Here is an 18,605-nt window from a genome sequence, read left to right as displayed (position 1 = left end):
TCAGCAGATGGCACCATTGTGTAATGACAAAAAGAGAAAGCCCCCTAGGAAACCCTGAATCCAAAATTAGATTGCAAAGGGTTAAAAATGCATCGCAAGTTTGTGCTTTGCGACTTTTGTGTGATGCGTTTTTAACATTAGAAAGTCCCATTGACATTCGCGTTAAAAAACGCTTGCAGCGTTAAAAAAATGCGAGTGGGTAAGAACCCTTACTTTCAAAAGCCTAAATTATTGGGACTCAGCAGAAGTCTTCAGGGAATTTTGATAACTTAATAACTCAAAGGTTCTCACCTTAGACAAGGTAAACTGTCCTTCAGAGGCCCCTCGCATGTCACAGTGTTTGCACTGCCTGCCAGGTTTCTACTCTTTGAGGACAGAGGTTGACTTGTGGGTTCTGGAAATGGAGAGACGCTGTCCGGGTCAGGGGTCATGATGTCCTCCACCTCATACTGCAGCCGCACTTCTAGGGACTTACAGGAAACAAAAAGATGAATCCCATCAGAGAGAAACACAGTAACCAAATTGATACACTGTAATTAGAAAATGGATTATTCTGAACAGGAAGGGGAGCAAAAAGCTTTTGTGTGACTATCAGTGATAAAATCCATAGATGTGACCATTCACTGTGTACACGCATTATATGCTTTGGAGCCGCGGGTAGGATATGGTTCTAGGTTATCAGCTATTGCAAGCCTGGCTCCAGGACTTTTGCAAAATATCAACCTGTTTATGAGTGTAAGGCCTCATAAAGTGTTTATTCTTATACTTTCTCAATCCTACAAAAGTTCAAAAGTTATTCCTCGTGAGCAGAGGCCTAAAACCTTGGGCTGTGGCCATTGCAAAAACTAACCCCAATTACATATCAAGAGATGCGCATGGTAAATGTTGGGGCTGCAGGTGGGGGTCAGGTTCTTATGAACACTTACCGCTATCTCCGTTACCACCTCGTGTTTGCTGAACCTGTAGATTATGACATAAGCCGACACCCCCGCTACACAGAAGATTCTACTTTCCGGACACCAAGACATCATCTGGATGGCAAAGGGGTCATCTTCCACCATGTCCGACGGCTGCTTTCCTTCCGCCAGCTTCTGCTTCTCAAACACCTTGGATGTCTTCAGTTTGTATAACATCTGGAGGCTAGCTGTAAAACATCACATGAAACCATAGAGCTGATGCCTGGACAAGGATGCCGTCATGCAATAAATATTACATGTGCCCCTTCCTAGCTGTTCTGTTCTGCAGGTCTCTTCCCTATAAATACAAGAAAGGAAAAAAAGACCCAAATGACATGCATATCCACTAACGAGGACCATCATCTATACCCAATGGACCAATAACCTCTCCTTGACTTGAATCTCCAAGAGTAATAAAGACAACCAAGATGTTAAAGAGAAGCAAAAATATTAGTGCAACAAAGAGGTACTTGGACCTCTTGCTATATTACGTCCGATTAGGAACAGTTGCTATCAAGGCTAGATTTTCCTACAGGAGCAGTAGGCTTGTGCCTATAGGCGGTCTTGTAAATGTGTCTATGTATATGTTAGATAGCCACTTCCCTGGCTTTAGAGGTGAGAGGAGAAGACTCAGGGACAGGCAAGGCACAGGCTTCAAGGGGCAGTAGATGTGCACCACTATTATTTTGCAAAGGAAGACAAACATTGTAAAGCCATAGATTTAAGGCCCATTTACATGCAAAGATATTCTTTCAAACGACTGAAAGATTGAAAGATTTAGCGAGCTATTTGCATAAAGTGTTAATGGCCATTAACACTTTTTCATCTTCATTTACATGTAAAAGGGCATGCAGGAGCTGTTTGCAGAGCCCAGCGTGTGATTAATCACACCTCAATTGTGCACACTGCTGCATTGTTCTGCTGGCAGCTGACTGCAGATTACAATGTTATCTGCCGACACCCATGGAGATAACAGCATGCTGTCTATTAAGAGATAAATGTGTTTGCTTTACCTGCCAGCAGATGAATGATGGATTTTAAGTTCACCTTAAAACCATTGTTCCAACATAAAGTACACGATGCCCGCATTTACATGTAACGATGATCGCTCGTTTTTGGTTGTTTGAACGAATTTTGAGGGATAATCGTTACGTGTAAATGGGCTGTTATAGCTCAATCACATGGCTATATTTTCACGCCTTGTGTTGTCTGTGTATTTCTTAGACAGTCCACGGCTTATTATAGCCTATGAGGCTGTTCACACTTCTAATTTCTCAAAAGGACCCATGATCCATGTAAAAAGAGCCTCTGCATATCTTATTCTTGTCCTTTTATTAGGAACAAAAATAGAGCATGCAATATGCAGGATCCGAGGAGATTGGACAGCACATGGATGAGTGTCCGTGTGCTGCCCAATGCGAGTTGTACCCAAGTCTCTCAGGCGCAACTCTCATAGGAACATGTGAATTCGGCCTTAAAACGAGGCCTACTTAACCCTTTCCAATCCACTGTCTGACCTCTGAAGACATTATGATTTAAGGCTGTACAGCTCCGATGTTGGAAGACGTCCATCGGGGTTCTCTTACTGTATATTGCCAGCCTCTCTGCTGTTAGAGCCTATCCAACATGTCACCTCATGTAGTACTGGCTTTAGCCAGCATATAGCGCTGTTGTATAATGGCATAAAAAGAGTAAGCCCCCTAGGAAAACCAGGATACAAATTGGATTGGAAAGGGTTAAAGCAACCTTCTGGTTTTGGAACAAACTTCTATACCAGGACCGGATGGGGGGGGCAGACACATTACATGCAGTTGTTCTTGTTTATCATCTCTCCAATCCGCCAGTTTCAAGTCCCATTTTCAGCCATCCAAAATGGCTGACACAATCTTCAGACTACCTAATACCCGCAGTACATTGATAGTGTTAGACTACCAATGCTCTATATCTGCTCTATAGACACGTGATCAGCACAGTGTGCATTAGACATTTAGAAAATTTCTGCAGTCATCTTAGATGGCTGAATATGGGGTCTGGAACTGGTGGATCGGAGGTGTTGCAGAAGAGAACAACTGCAGAAAATATGTCCCCCTTTCCCTCTTGTTCTGATATATAATTTTGTCCCGCAAGTGGAGGGTTGCTTTAATAGGTGGAGTGTATGGCAAACCCCACCCAAGATCTTTATCTGAAGCAACCTCAAAATGCTTGCAAAGCGGTGTTCAGATCTCCGACAGAGGTTCCGTTAGGAACCTTTAGCATAAGATGGACAAAACAGTGTAGCATTGTATGCTCTTTTGTCTGGCAAAAATGCCTGATGCTGGAGGCTGGACTACGTGAATGGAGTCCATCTTTTTCTGTTATTCCATTGTTCAGCTCCTAGGACAGAGCCAAACAATAGAAGCATAAAGCGCTGTATAGAGGACCAGGAAGCAGAGATCAGGCCTACGGTATGCTAGATACAACAGCACAGATCTCAGCTTCCTGAAGCCCAGGCGATCCTTTATGCACATGGGCGATATTCCTGTGCGAGTTCTGTCCTATTGCAACATAGACATAACTCACACGACAAAAGAACCCATTCATTTGAATGGATGTCATTTGAATCTCAGTCCCAACTCTCAATCATCCTTGTGCACAATCTGCAGAGCAAATCATCCCATGTGTTTGGTGCCGATGGGGCTTTTGAAAATGTCTCCCGAATGAAGTGGAAGAAATGAACAGTGCTCTGGGCTTCAAATGAGTCGAGGGGGTTAACATGATAGCGGCTTACAGCTTGAATTCGATGTAGGTGATATGTGGTGGGGGTCGGCCTGTGATGAACAAGCTGTACGTATATTGTGATCATTTTAATCACTTCTCCTCTCTGACTAGAAACATGTAAAATATCCTGTGAACCAAAAAGATTTAATTCCCCCCAAACATTGGAGTAAATGATGCGTGGAGCGCGATGTGGGTGAGTGGAATGAGCCGCGCGTTACAGGAAGTCAAGCAGAGGTCTGTGACACTTGTCACCTCGGCAGTTTATTTTTGGAGCGGCGGATCTGCGGAAAGTTCACTGCGTGGAAGTGATTGCCGCTACGAGAAGCCGCTCCAGCTGCGGCCAAATGAAGTGAAGTCAACATCTCCAGGCACAAGCTGGAACTTAACCGAGGGAGATAAGTGGCTGCTCGCTCCGCTCACGTGGAATAATTTCTCCGAAGTCTTTCCTTCAGTCATTTTCTTTTTTTACAGAAGATCAAGTAAAATTTCATCAGTTACAGATGAAGCAAATGTGAGGGGAGAACATGAATCTGCAGCGGACATGGGAGCAGAATACGCCAAGTTCATTATTATTGGCATTGGTGCTGCGAAGAGTACGGGTGCAGCTATAAGGGTGCCCAATAGCCCTTCTACCACATAAGAGGACACACTGGTGTTATATCAATGGCATATGGTAGGTGGGGTTCCTCTTAAAGATACTGCATTGGGGGCCAAGAACTTCAGGTTAACCCTCTGACAGAGATTCAAAACTGATGCAATAAAGGAAAGGAAAAAGTCATGACAGAAAATGTTTTTTTACGTTTACTACAATGTAACAAACTTGCAAACTCTACAACAGACTCAGTCCCTAGGGCAGGGTTCCTAAAAGATGACCATAAACTGGTAAATCTGAGATGATTGCAATGGCTATAGACGGGATATTATACTGAATCAGTAGTGAGGGCAGTGGCTGCAGTCTGGTTATTATATTGGATCAATAATGAGGCCAGCGGCTACAGTCTGGTTATTATATTGGATCAGTAATGAAAGCAGTGGTCACAGTCTGGTTATTACATTGGTCAGTATTGAGAGCAGCGGCTACAGCCTGGTTATTACATTGGATCAGTAATGAGGGCAGCGGCTACAGTCTGGTTATTACATTGGATCAGTAGCGAGAGCAGTGGTCACAGTCTGGTTATTACATTGGATTAGTACTGAGAGCAGTGGTTACAGTCTGGTTATTACATTGGTCAGTATTGAGAGCAGCGGCTACAGCCTGGTTATTACATTGGATCAGTAGTGAGGGCAGCGGCTACAGTCTGGTTATTACATTGGATCAGTAATGAGGGCAGCGGCTACAGTCTGGTTATTACATTGGATCAGTAGTGAGGGCAGCGGCTACAGTCTGGTTATTACATTGGATCAGTAGTGAGGGCAGCGGCTACAGTCTGGTTATTACATTGGATCAGTAGTGAGAGCAGTGGTCACAGTCTGGTTATTACATTGGATCAGTAGTGAGAGCAGTGGTCACAGTCTGGTTATTACATTGGATCAGTAGTGAGAGCAGTGGTCACAGTCTGGTTATTACATTGGATCAGTAATGAGGGCAGTGGTCACAGTCTGGTTATTACATTGGATCAGTAATGAGGGCAGTGGTCACAGTCTGGTTATTACATTGGATTAGTACTGAGAGCAGTGGTTACAGTCTGGTTATTACATTGGATCAGTAGTGAGAGCAGTGGTCACAGTCTGGTTATTACATTGGATCAGTAGTGAGAGCAGTGGTCACAGTCTGGTTATTACATTGGATCAGTAGTGAGAGCAGTGGTCACAGTCTGGTTATTATATTGGTCAGTATTGAGAGCAGTGGTCACAGTCTGGTTATTACATTGGATTAGTACTGAGAGCAGTGGTTACAGTCTGGTTATTACATTGGATCAGTAGTGAGGGCAGTGGTCACAGTCTGGTTATTACATTGGATCAGTAGTGAGGGCAGTAGTCACAGTCTGGTTATTACATTGGATCAGTAGTGAGGGCAGCGGCTACAGTCTGGTTATTACATTGGATCAGTAGTGAGGGCAGTGGTCACAGTCTGGTTATTACATTGGATCAGTAGTGAGGGCAGTGGTCACAGTCTGGTTATTACATTGGATCAGTAGTGAGAGCAGTGGTCACAGTCTGGTTATTACATTGGATCAGTAATGAGGGCAGTGGTCACAGTCTGGTTATTACATTGGATCAGTAATGAGGGCAGTGGTCACAGTCTGGCTATTACATTGGATCAGTAGTGAGGGCAGTGGTCACAGTCTGGTTATTACATTGGATCAGTAGTGAGAGCAGTGGTCACAGTCTGGTTATTACATTGGAACAGTAGTGAGGACAGCGGCTACAGTCTGGTTATTACATTGGATCAGTAGTGAGGACAGCGGCTACAGTCAGGTTATTACATTATATCAGTAGTGAGAGCAGTGGTTACAGTCTGGTTATTACATTGGATCAGTAGTGAGAGCAGTGGTCACAGTCTGGTTATTAAATTGGATCAGTAGTGAGGGCAGTAGTCACAGTCTGGTTATTACATTGGATCAGTAGTGAGAGCAGTGGTCACAGTCTGGTTATTACATTGGATCAGTAGTGAGAGCAGTGGTCACAGTCTTGTTATTACATTGGATCAGTAGTGAGGGCAGTGGTCACAGTCTGGTTATTACATTGGAACAGTAGTGAGGACAGCGGCTACAGTCTGGTTATTACATTGGATCAGTAGTGAGGACAGCGGCTACAGTCTGGTTATTACATTATATCAGTAGTGAGAGCAGTGGTCACAGTCTGGTTATTATATTGGTCAGTATTGAGAGCAGTGGTCACAGTCTGGTTATTATATTGGTCAGTATTGAGAGCAGTGGTCACAGTCTGGTTATTACATTGGATCAGTAGTGAGGGCAGTAGTCACAGTCTGGTTATTACATTGGATCAGTAGTGAGAGCAGTGGTCACAGTCTGGTTATTACATTGGATCAGTAGTGAGAGCAGTGGTCACAGTCTTGTTATTACATTGGATCAGTAGTGAGAGCAGTGGTCACAGTCTGGTTATTACATTGGATCAGTAGTGAGAGCAGTGGTCACAGTCTGGTTATTACATTGGATCAGTAGTGAGAGCAGTGGTCACAGTCTGGTTATTACATTGGAACAGTAGTGAGGACAGCGGCTACAGTCTGGTTATTATATTGGATCAGTAATCAGGGCAGCGGCTACAGTCTGATTATTACATTGGATCAGTAATAAGGGCAGCGGCTACAGTCTGGTTATTATATTGGATCAGTAATAAGGGCAGCGGCTACAGTCTGGTTATTACATTGGTCAGTAGTGAGAGCAGCGGCTACTGTCTGGTTAGTATACATTGGATCAGTAGTGAGAGCAGCGGCTACCAGTTTGGTTAACATATTGGATCTGAAGTGAGAGCAGCAGCACAGTCCAGCTTTTATATTGGATCAGCACTGACAGCAGTGGCTATAATCTGATTAAAATCTGTCATCTTCTACACCCCACACACCTGCGCTAACACATCATGGCGTCTTGGCTACTGCAATGTCACATAATCACTCAGCATTCTAAGCTGCACATATACTATGTATTATGTATATGATTCATGTACGCTTGCTAATCTTCATCGTAATCAAATGCTCTGCTTGCTGGCACTGAATGGAAGAAAATCTTGACTGCATCAGAGCTGTGATAATACTAAACACAACACAGTGAGTATAAATGGGAAAATTGCCATTCATTGGGAGTAGATCTCTTCAAAACTGTGAAAAAATGAAGCAAAAATCTACTAGAAAGTTGCAGAATTCTTCTTTAGACAATAATTGATCTTAATATACAGGGAACTGCGGATCCACTGTATGCTGCACAGTGGATCCCAAACTCTGAGATGGTTGGGAGTGTGGGAGCATTTACACAGGGTGTTGTGATGGTACCCCCAAATGGAAACGAACGGAACAATTCATTTGTATTAGTGAAACGAAGGGTTCCATTCAAGGAGTCTAGAATCATGTGGTTGACTGCATTATTGTATACTGAAAATATACTAGGAACAAACAGACACCAAGGTAGTGTCCATTTCACTAATGCAAGTGAATGGTTCCGTGCGTTTCTGTCCGTCTTTCCATCACAGCACTGTTTTCGGCACCTGTGACATAACCCCCAGACAGAATCCCACAGCGTAGTGAAAAATGCTGCGGAAATGCTCTTTTACATGTCACTGCTCTACAATAAGGTAGTAAAGACCCGCTGACACTTACTGGCAGAAGCGTCCCAGAATTTAACAGAACCATCCGCATGTCTGTAAGTACAAAAAAAAGGAGATATAAGTAAATGCTCTAGTGCAGGCTACATGTAGGGGGCGCTGCAGTCTGGAATATAATAAGAAAATTATAACATTTCCCAAGACAAAAGTCAAAATGATAATTAGGGCAACAATTAGAAGCATTGTCAATAAACAAATGTAGAAACAGGATTAGTTTCCTCTAATTAATGGTCCAGTCCAGATTTATGCCACATGTTAACCCTTTCATGACCGAAATACATAAATTAACAGGCAGGATGTGCTTTAGCATTGTGCTGCTGAAATATGCAAGGCCTTCCCTGAGAGAGAGTGTCTGGATGGGGCCTACGTTGTTCTAAAACCTCTATATACTGCTCAGCATTGATAATGCCTTTCAGGACGTGTAAGCTGCCCATGCCATACGCACTAACGCAATCTCTTACCATCAGAGATGCAGACTTTTAACATGTGCGCTGATAACAAGCTGGTTGCTCTCTCTCCTCTTATGTTTGCAGGACACGGCGTCCGCGATTTCCAAAACGAATTTAGAATTTTAATGAGCCTTGGCCCAGAGAAGACGCTGGCTCTTCTGGATTGTGTTGATATATGGCTTCTTTGCATGATACAGCCTTAACTCCCATTTGTGGATTGCGCGGTGAACTGTGTTCGCAGACAATGATTTCTGGAAGTATTCCTGGGCCCATGCAGCGATTTGCATAACAGAATCATGTCTGTTTCTAATGCAGTGATGCCTGAAGGCCCGTAGATCTTGAGCATCCAAATTTCACCGTCGGCCTTGTCCCTTGTGTGCATGAATTTCTGCAGATTCTCTAAATCTTGTGATCAGATTCTGCACTGTAGATGGTGGGACAAATCAAATTCTTCGCAATTTTACATTGAAAAATATTTTTCTGAAATTGTTCCACAATTTTTAGATGCAGTTTTCTACACATTGGTGAACCTCTGGCCATCTTTGCTTCTGAGAGACTCTACCTCTCTAGCATGCTCTTTTTATACAGTCATGTGACTTAAGCCCCATTTACATGCAACAATTAATGCTCAAAATCCGTTCAAACAATGGCTTTTGAGCGATAATCGTTGTGTGTAAACGCTTGCATATTTCACCCTTAGGCTTCATTTCCACAAGCGCATATATGGTGCATTTTCATGCCCGGGCGCATGTATGATATCCATGTGAAGCATTAGTTTCCAATGCAGCCATTCAAAGGGCGAATATACGGCGCGTAAATACGCTGGCAGCACAAAAAAAGAACATATACGCGGCTGGCGCATATATGCTCAGCCAAAACATAGTTCTGGATCTATGTTTTGGCCAATATACCCCGGCGGGTTCTATAGACTCCTACGGGAGCAAGGAAAGAGAAGGGAGGGGGAGGCATTTTTGCAGCATCCAATGCTGCGAAAAGCTTACATGTGCCTCTATATGGGCATTGGAAGGCATCCAGAGGATTTTGGCAGAGCGAGGGTTTTCGGGGTGCGTTTTTTCTTGCTAAAAACGACACTCGCGGTTGTTTGAATACACGAGAAAACGCTGGCCGTAATTGCGAAAGAACACCCATTCAGGCGTTTATATGGAGCAGTCTTGAAAATGTAAAAACGCCATCGCTGTAAAGGCACTCATGGGAAAGAGCCCTTAGGGTCAATGATGATTCAGCCAGAGAGAGATAGCAGGGACAGCTGATTACCTTGCATTGAGCTGCCAGCCTGCGGCAACCCATGTGAAGACAATGCAGCTGAGTGCAAAACTCAGACCACATGCTGTGATTTGCATACAGCTGCTGGAGGCTAATTTACACGCAAATGAACGTAAAAACTGCTAATGAACATTAGTGTCCATTAGCAGTTTATGCAAAACAATCGCTGAAACGGTCAATATTTTAATCGTTTGAAAGATTGTCTTTGCGTGTAAATGGGCCTTTAGTAGAAAACTCACCCTCCAGCTGTTTTTCATTAGTAACACTTACTTTGCCAGCCTTCTGTGAACCCTGTCCCAACGTTTTTGAAATGCGTTGCGGTCATCAATTTCTAAAGGAGTTAATTTTTAAAAATGAAATAGAAATATTTCTCACTTCCGAGTTTGGATATGTGGTCTAATATATTATAATAAAATATGGTTATACGAGATCTCCATATCATTACATTCTTTTTTCTTTACATTTTACACGGCATCCCAACTTATTTGGAATTGGGGTTGTAAATAAAATACACAAAATTAATAAATTGAGAAAACTATTTTAAAAAAGTTAAAGGCTTAAACTCTGTCCACGGCTTGGCCTTCCACGTTGTGGGGTAAGCAACTGATATTAACATCGCTAGCAACGCTTGACTCTCCCTAGCGGCGCTGTTGGCTGAAGCACAGCACTGCTGCTACACTTAACATATGAACTGTGGCCTGGCCTGACAGGTCACTCAATGTATCAAACTCAAATGTTCTGATTTTACGGCGGGGGTGAGGATGTAATAAATCTAATGACACCAAAATCATCCACCAGAGGTCTCGCAAAGGGGGCAAAGTGTGGAGCAAGAAAAAGCCTGTAGGCTTCTTTATATTAGCTTTCAGAATGTACCAGAAATGGAATCATTCCAAAGTAACAAATCTAACAATTTATATTCATATTGTACTTTTTACCAAGTAAAACATTAAAATGGCTGTGAATAGGATTTTCTTCTGCACACGATGCAACATCCAACAGTAATCTGCCATCATGATGTCATTCCCGAATCCTTGGTAGCGATTTTCCATCCGTTGAATATCTTGGTGAAATCGCTCGCCTTCAGGTTTTCAGGAAAAGAGGTGGGAATCAAAAACATGCATTTTCAAACACAGGGACGTACCTAAAGGCTAAGGGGCCCGGGTGCAAAAGTTCAGCTCCCCCCCCCCGCCTCCATCTGTACCCGTACCTATACCTAAACCGTGCTAATTTACAAACATGATGTAGCCCCTTGGCGTAAGCCTTCTCAGCATGACTCCTTTCCTTGACTACGTAAAAACCTGTTGGTAATGTCTTAGGCTGCTTTCACACGGCCGCAAAAATTGCGCGAGATTTGTGTGTTGCAAGATGCACAAATCGCACATGAATATGAACCCCATTGTTTTTAATACGATCATACACAGGAGCGATTTTTTTGGTTTTTCTCTGCATCGCACGAGAATATGATGATGTGATGCTAGCTGGTTTTAACACAACAACCCCTCACAGCACACGTTGGCGAGTGTGATATGGGGCATAGTTTCACGACCCAATATCAGACTCACTCGTGTGAAATTAGCCTAAGGCCGGCTGCACACGGCTGGATTTGCATTGTGGAATATGGAGCAGGCATCCGCCTACGGATTCCTCAGCATGTACCGCCCATAGCATGCTATGGAAAAGCGTTTTTCCTCTACACAAGCGGAAAGCAATTGCGGTTTTCCACTCATGGAGGAAAAATCATGGCATGTATTTTAGTGCAGATTCTGCACGGACGGCCTCCGTTGAACTCAATGCAAGCCGTGCGACCCGCTGCCCTGACATTGCGGAAAAGTCGCAGGCACCCGCGTCATCTCCTAGCGACGGCACTGGAAAGTCAGTGATTAAAAGAAAAAAAAAAACAGTACTGCGCGGGTCCCACGGCTCGCCTTGTGGACCAGCCGCAGTACAGAAAAAAGAAAGAAATTACAGGTACACGTGGATGCCAGCGGGGCACAGGGTTGGACTCCGCCGCAGGCTCCCGCATGCAGAATCCGACCCAGTTGTGTGCAGCCGGCCTAAGACTGTGTTCATGGATTTTGTTGCATTTTTGAACCACAATTAAAATTACATCCAAAAACCGCATGCAGTATTAAAAACCACACGTGGATTCAAGCAATACCTGCGGTTTTTAAACTGCATGCAGGTATCAGCTGTACATATATAATTACATAGAGTATATATCCAGGTTATACCAGCTGTACATATATAATTATATACAGTATATACCCAGGTTATACCAGCTGTACATATATAATTATATACAGTATATACCCAGGTTATACCAGCTGTACATATATAATTATATACAGTATATACCCAGGTTATACCAGCTGTACATATATAATTATATACAGTATATATCCAGGTTATACCAGCTGTACATATATAATTTCATAGAGTATATATCCAGGTTATACCAGCTGTACATATATAATTATATACAGTATATACCCAGGTTATACCAGCTGTACATATATAATTATATACAGTATATACCCAGGTTATACCAGCTGTACATATATAATTATATAACAGAAGAGGTATAACATATACCAGCTGTACATATATAATTACATAGAGTATATATCCAGGCTATACCAGCTGTACATATATAATTACATAGAGTACATACCCAGGTTATACCAGCTGTACATATATAATTATATACAGTATATACCCAGGTTATACCAGCTGTACATATATAATTATATACAGTATATACCCAGGTTATACCAGCTGTACATATATAATTATATACAGTATATATCCAGGTTATACCAGCTGTACATATATAATTTCATAGAGTATATATCCAGGTTATACCAGCTGTACATATATAATTATATACAGTATATACCCAGGTTATACCAGCTGTACATATATAATTATATACAGTATATACCCAGGTTATACCAGCTGTACATATATAATTATATAACAGGAGAGGTATAACTTATACCAGCTGTACATATATAATTACATAGAGTATATATCCAGGCTATACCAGCTGTACATATATAATTACATAGAGTACATACCCAGGTTATACCAGCTGTACATATATAATTATATACAGTACATACCCAGGTTATACCAGCTGTACATATATAATTATACACAGTATATACCCAGGTTATACCAACTGTACATATATAATTATATACAGGAGATCTCCAGGTTATACCACCATGGTACATACAGGAGATGTATAAGTATATACTTCTTCTGTATACAGTGATATCGGCCATGCTGGTGTAAGGCCGGTCTCACATCTGCGTCAGGACCTCTGGCCGGAGATTCCATCACAGTTCCGGCACCAAATACCGGGGTAAAAAAAGGGCTGCATGCCATGTTATTCTTCCGTCCAAAAGCTGGGCCGAAATCGGATGGACCCCATTATAGTCAATGGAGTCCTTCCAGCGCTATTCCGTTCTGTCCACAGATGGATCGTTCTTCCACAGGGATTCCCCTTTCCTGCTCCCCAAACGGAACAGGGGAAATCACAGAGGCAGAGGGAACTAATTTATAAAAGCCTTAATCACAGAAGATCCCCAAAACAATAATTCTTTATTAATATGCATTAAAAAACATTGGGCTCAAGACAGTCTCCAAATAATGGGGACAAAACCTAAACAAAAGCAGACAATGGATGAGACACAAGTGCTCATAGATGTCACAGTGTTATACGAGTGTAAGATCAGAGGGCCGCCAGTAACTCAGGTTGAGTCCAATATGAATCTGGGGTATTTGAGTTTTATAGTTAGAGGTCAGTATGATATATTACACCAACTTGCTCAATTTCCCTTTGATTTAGTTGGCACTCTGGCTCGACACTTTCTAATCTTAAACGAAAGTAGCCTAAATAGATGAGCCGATAGATTAGGCCCTAGTGAATTGAGATGATCTCCACTAGTAGAGATTCAAGGCTCTAATTCATTCAGAGTACATAGTTCGTTCAAGGTTCAATGCATTTCAGTCGGACCAACGACTTTTCAAGAACCGGGTGGTCAGATGTAAAAGATCGTGCATAGGTCTATCCGTATTTAACAGACGTATGACCTATAACATTAAGATAGTTAGTTGTGGTCTGAATTGGTGCCTATCACATCTTAGTGTTGGTAAACATTGAATTTAGAACCTCGAGATTGTTCCCCCCCCCCCAGGTATACTATAGGGTGATGCTCATTTGTTACACTTGGAGCTCCCCATATGACAGATAGCAGTGTCATAGGGAAACAATTCGTCCAAGGTAAGAATAATGTAGTCCACCTCTACTGGCCTGACGTTGGTCCCCATTATTTGGAGACTGTCTTGAGCCCAATGTTTTTAATGCATATTAATAAAGAATTATTGTTTTAGGGACCTTCTGCCAAATGGAACAGGAAAGCGGAATTCCCCAGTGCAGGTGTGAAACCTCCCAAAAATGGGATATCTTCTGTATATATTTATACATGTACAGCTGACATAAGTTACACATTCTGTATATAGTAATATAGAGCATGCTGATATAAACTGGGCCAGGCTATACCAGCATGGTCTATATCACTATATACAGGCTGTAGAGCTTCTACCAGCTGTATATATATCTGTGGTTGCAGATCACATGAGCTGGTCATGTGATCAAAGGACTGGGACTTTCATTTACAGGCTGCCCAGACACTGCTGCATAGGTGAGTAGAGGAAGGAGTGTAATTACATATGTATAGCTTGTATAAGTTATACCAGCTGTACATACATAATTATATACAGGAGATACACAGGTTATACCAGCATGGGACATACCACTATATACAGGGGGATATACATCCTGTATATATTGATATGTACCATGCTGCAGTAACCTGTATATCTCCTGTATATATATATATATATATACAGGAGATATACAGGTTACTGCAGCATGGTACATATCAATATATACAGGATGTATATCCCCCTGTATATAGTGGTATGTCCCATGCTGGTATAACCTGTGTATCTCCTGTATATAATTATGTATGTACAGCTGGTATAACTTATACAAGCTATACATATGTAATTACACTCCTTCCTCTACTCACCTATGCAGCAGTGTCTGGGCAGCCTGTAAATGAAAGTCCCAGTCCTTTGATCACATGACCAGCTCATGTGATCTGCAACCACAGGTCCTCCTGCACTTTCATGTACAGGCTGTGCATCCAGTGCTCCGGAGGAGAGTAGAGCCGCACTAGCCCCTCCCCCTGGTAATCACTGGCCGGCAGAGACTGATAGACTGCAGCTGTGACCACTCACAGCTGCAGCCTAACAGTGAGAGGGCCGTGCCGTGGGAGTCTACAGCCTGTAATTGGCTGCTGACTCCACGTGTAACAGCCCTCCCCTCTGCGAGGGCCGACCTGCAGTGCTGCCTCCCGCCTCTCTCCTCTTCTCTCCCTTTGCCTCCCGCTACAAACACAGAGGCCCTGCCATATTCAACATGCACAGTGCGTGCATTACCGGCGTTGTCGGCCGCATCGATCATGCGGCCGACAGCGCCGGTAATGCACGCACTGTGCATGCTGAATATGGCGGGGCCTCTGGGCCCCCTCAGCGCAGAGGCCTGGTTGCTGTTGCGACCCCTGCTTCCCCTCACGGTACGCCAGTGTTCAAAGACATGCAACATCCCATTTTCTGAAATCGAGCAACCTTCGAACACCAGCTTCATAGGCACAAGGCTTATGGTTGCCCAGAAAGTGTTCACAACCCACCTAACAGCCTGCCATGCTTATAACAATACTGATTACATAGTACTGAAACATAGTGCATCTCATTACAAAAACTAGATGTTCTACAAAAAAAAACACATCTAAAATCTGCATACAAAAATCTATATAGTCCACCTGAAACCAACTGGGATGAAAAAGGTTTGTTGAGCAGTGAAATCGTTCAGTGTAAACGCAGCCATTGGTCGAACGAAGAACGAGAAATAGTTCGCCTTTCGCACAGCGTTCATTTTATATAGAAAAAAAATCACCATTGGCTCATTTACTAATCGTTTGATTTAAATACTGGTCTTTCAGTCGTTCTCATTCACATATACAGTGAATGTGAATGGCTGAACCATTTCTCCTTTGAACAAGCCCGCAATGTATCGGCCTTTATAAACAGGGTGTCCGAGCGAACTCCGGCCTCGATCACTCGTTGAAATGACAAATCGGCAAGTCTTAACGGACCCTTAGAATTCAGCATTGCAAAACGTCAAACTTTGCTCTGGCACAAAGGCCTAAATTACTACTAGTCATGCAAGGGTTAATCATTAAGTAAGGAAAAGTTCTACGAAGTTCTAATACTTCATGTAGCTAAAGGCCCATTAAGAAACAATGATTATCGCTCAAAATTCACTCAAAAGCTGTCTTTTGAGCGATAATCGTTGTGTCTAACTAACTGCACTGACATCGTGCAGTTTTCGTTAAGCCATCGCTGATCGTTGTCTTTCAGGGATTCACAGCGGGATGCACCTGATACTATTGTTTCAGCTGTATCCCGCTCCCTGAACACAGGCGGGGTATGAAGAACACAATGGTCCAGCTGTGTTCTTCATCCCCCGCTCGGAGCGCTCAGCTGTATAACAGCCGGGCACTCCGAGCAGAGAACAGCTGGATGTAGAAGACAAGTGGCCCCGCTTGTCTTCTGCATCCCCCGCTTGGAGCGCTCGGCTGTATAACAGCTGGGCGCTCTGAGCAGAGAACAGCTGAATGCAGAAGACAAGTGGCCAGCTTGTCGTTGTGTGTAAATGGGCCTTTAGGGTTTGTTATATTGTATCCAGTGTAGACAATCCTCTGAAAGCTAACCCTCCTTGATTCCAGACGGATACATGTTTACCCGTACTGATACATTGTAACAAACTAGCAGGACAGGAGAGAGATTTGTGTTGTTGATGTGTGTTCCTCACAGAGAACGGTCTAGACTGGATGCAACTGTAACAAACCCTCATTTGTGAAGCATTACGTTAGGATATATTTTCAGTCTCTTGATGTAAAGCATCGTCTTGAGAACAGTGAGGGATTCTAATGAAGGAGATTAGCTGCAGAACTTTCCAACATGCAATAATTACCGGACTGGCTCTTTAATAAATTTGGCATGGACAAATCAGCACCAAAGTTTGAATGTCTTACATGTGGATTTTGACACGGATTTGCCACAGAATTGTATAGAGTGAAGTCCACAGCAAATACACATGTAAGACATGTCGATTAGAGTGCAGATGCGTACATAATGGATTTTATTTCACCAAATGTGAAAGCAACTTAAATCTGCATTCACTGTTATTACTGACAGTGTTTACACCTTCTCTGACCAAACATTAGCCAGGTAGCTTCCTTCTTGGACCTATTCTTACCCCGTAAGGATGATCTCAGGGTAGGCTGTGGTTCCAAGGTTCCAGATGCCGCCTGTTATTGGCCATTCCTGCACAACACACAAAACATTAACCAAATCACCTGAATACCTGGCACCACACACCATCACCAGACTGCATCTCTCTCTGCTTCCTGACCACACTGCACCTGTCTGCGGACCACACTTCACCTGTCTCTGGACCACACTGCACCTCACCGCCTCCGGACCACACTGCATCCATCTACTTTCTGATAACACTCCACCTCACCGCCTTCTGATCACACTGCACCCATCTACTTTCTGATAACACTGCACCTATCTGCCAGCTGCTCCCTCACCACACGTTTGCCTCTTAATCTGCGCATCACTGTCCCCCTGATTAGAGTGCATATATCTAACTCCTGGCTACATTGTACATCTCTGCCTCCTGCTCCCTCACCACACTGCACATCTCCGCCTCCTGCTCCCTCACCACACTGCGCATCTCGGCCTCCTGCTCCCTCACCACACTGCGCATCTCGGCCTCCTGCTCCCTCACCACACTGCGCATCTCGGCCTCCTGCTCCCTCACCACACTGCGCATCTCGGCCTCCTGCTCCCTCACCACACTGCGCATCTCGGCCTCCTGCTCCCTCACCACACTGCGCATCTCGGCCTCCTGCTCCCTCACCACACTGCGCATCTCGGCCTCCTGCTCCCTCACCACACTGCGCATCTCGGCCTCCTGCTCCCTCACCACACTGCGCATCTCGGCCTCCTGCTCCCTCACCACACTGCGCATCTCGGCCTCCTGCTCCCTCACCACACTGCGCATCTCGGCCTCCTGCTCCCTCACCACACTGCGCATCTCGGCCTCCTGCTCCCTCACCACACTGCGCATCTCGGCCTCCTGCTCCCTCACCACACTGCGCATCTCGGCCTCCTGCTCCCTCACCACACTGCGCATCTCGGCCTCCTGCTCCCTCACCACACTGCGCATCTCGGCCTCCTGCTCCCTCACCACACTGCGCATCTCGGCCTCCTGCTCCCTCACCACACTGCGCATCTCGGCCTCCTGCTCCCTCACCACACTGCGCATCTCGGCCTCCTGCTCCCTCACCACACTGCGCATCTCGGCCTCCTGCTCCCTCACCACACTGCGCATCTCGGCCTCCTGCTCCCTCACCACACTGCGCATCTCGGCCTCCTGCTCCCTCACCACACTGCGCATCTCGGCCTCCTGCTCCCTCACCACACTGCGCATCTCGGCCTCCTGCTCCCTCACCACACTGCGCATCTCTGCCGCCTGCTCCCTCACCACACTGCGCATCTCGGCCGCCTGCTCCCTCACCACACTGCGCATCTCGGCCGCCTGCTCCCTCACCACACTGCGCATCTCGGCCGCCTGCTCCCTCACCACACTGCGCATCTCGGCCGCCTGCTCCCTCACCACACTGCGCATCTCGGCCTCCTGCTCCCTCACCACACTGCGCATCTCGGCCTCCTGCTC

The 18,605-nt window shown here is 44.4% G+C and overlaps 1 protein-coding gene across 3 annotated transcripts in view; it reads right to left on the bottom strand.

The window, feature by feature from the left end:
- Window positions 1-18,605, bottom strand: part of STXBP5L (syntaxin binding protein 5L) — a 208,141-nt gene that overhangs the window by 65,250 nt on the left and 124,286 nt on the right. For all 3 annotated transcript variants that reach the window (XM_066599260.1, XM_066599261.1, XM_066599262.1), the window contains 4 exons: window positions 17,118-17,185; window positions 7,987-8,027; window positions 927-1,144; window positions 292-470 (listed from right to left, as the gene is read on the bottom strand). In XM_066599260.1, coding sequence (XP_066455357.1) covers window positions 292-470; window positions 927-1,144; window positions 7,987-8,027; window positions 17,118-17,185 — 506 coding nt within the window. The remainder of the gene's footprint in view (window positions 1-291; window positions 471-926; window positions 1,145-7,986; window positions 8,028-17,117; window positions 17,186-18,605) is intronic.

Source organism: Eleutherodactylus coqui, chromosome 4, assembly GCF_035609145.1.
Source record: "Eleutherodactylus coqui strain aEleCoq1 chromosome 4, aEleCoq1.hap1, whole genome shotgun sequence".
In the NCBI taxonomy this organism is placed as follows: Eukaryota; Metazoa; Chordata; class Amphibia; order Anura; family Eleutherodactylidae; genus Eleutherodactylus; species Eleutherodactylus coqui.
Note: the sequence above shows the minus strand (reverse complement) of the source record. Positions and strands in the feature narration are given on the sequence as shown.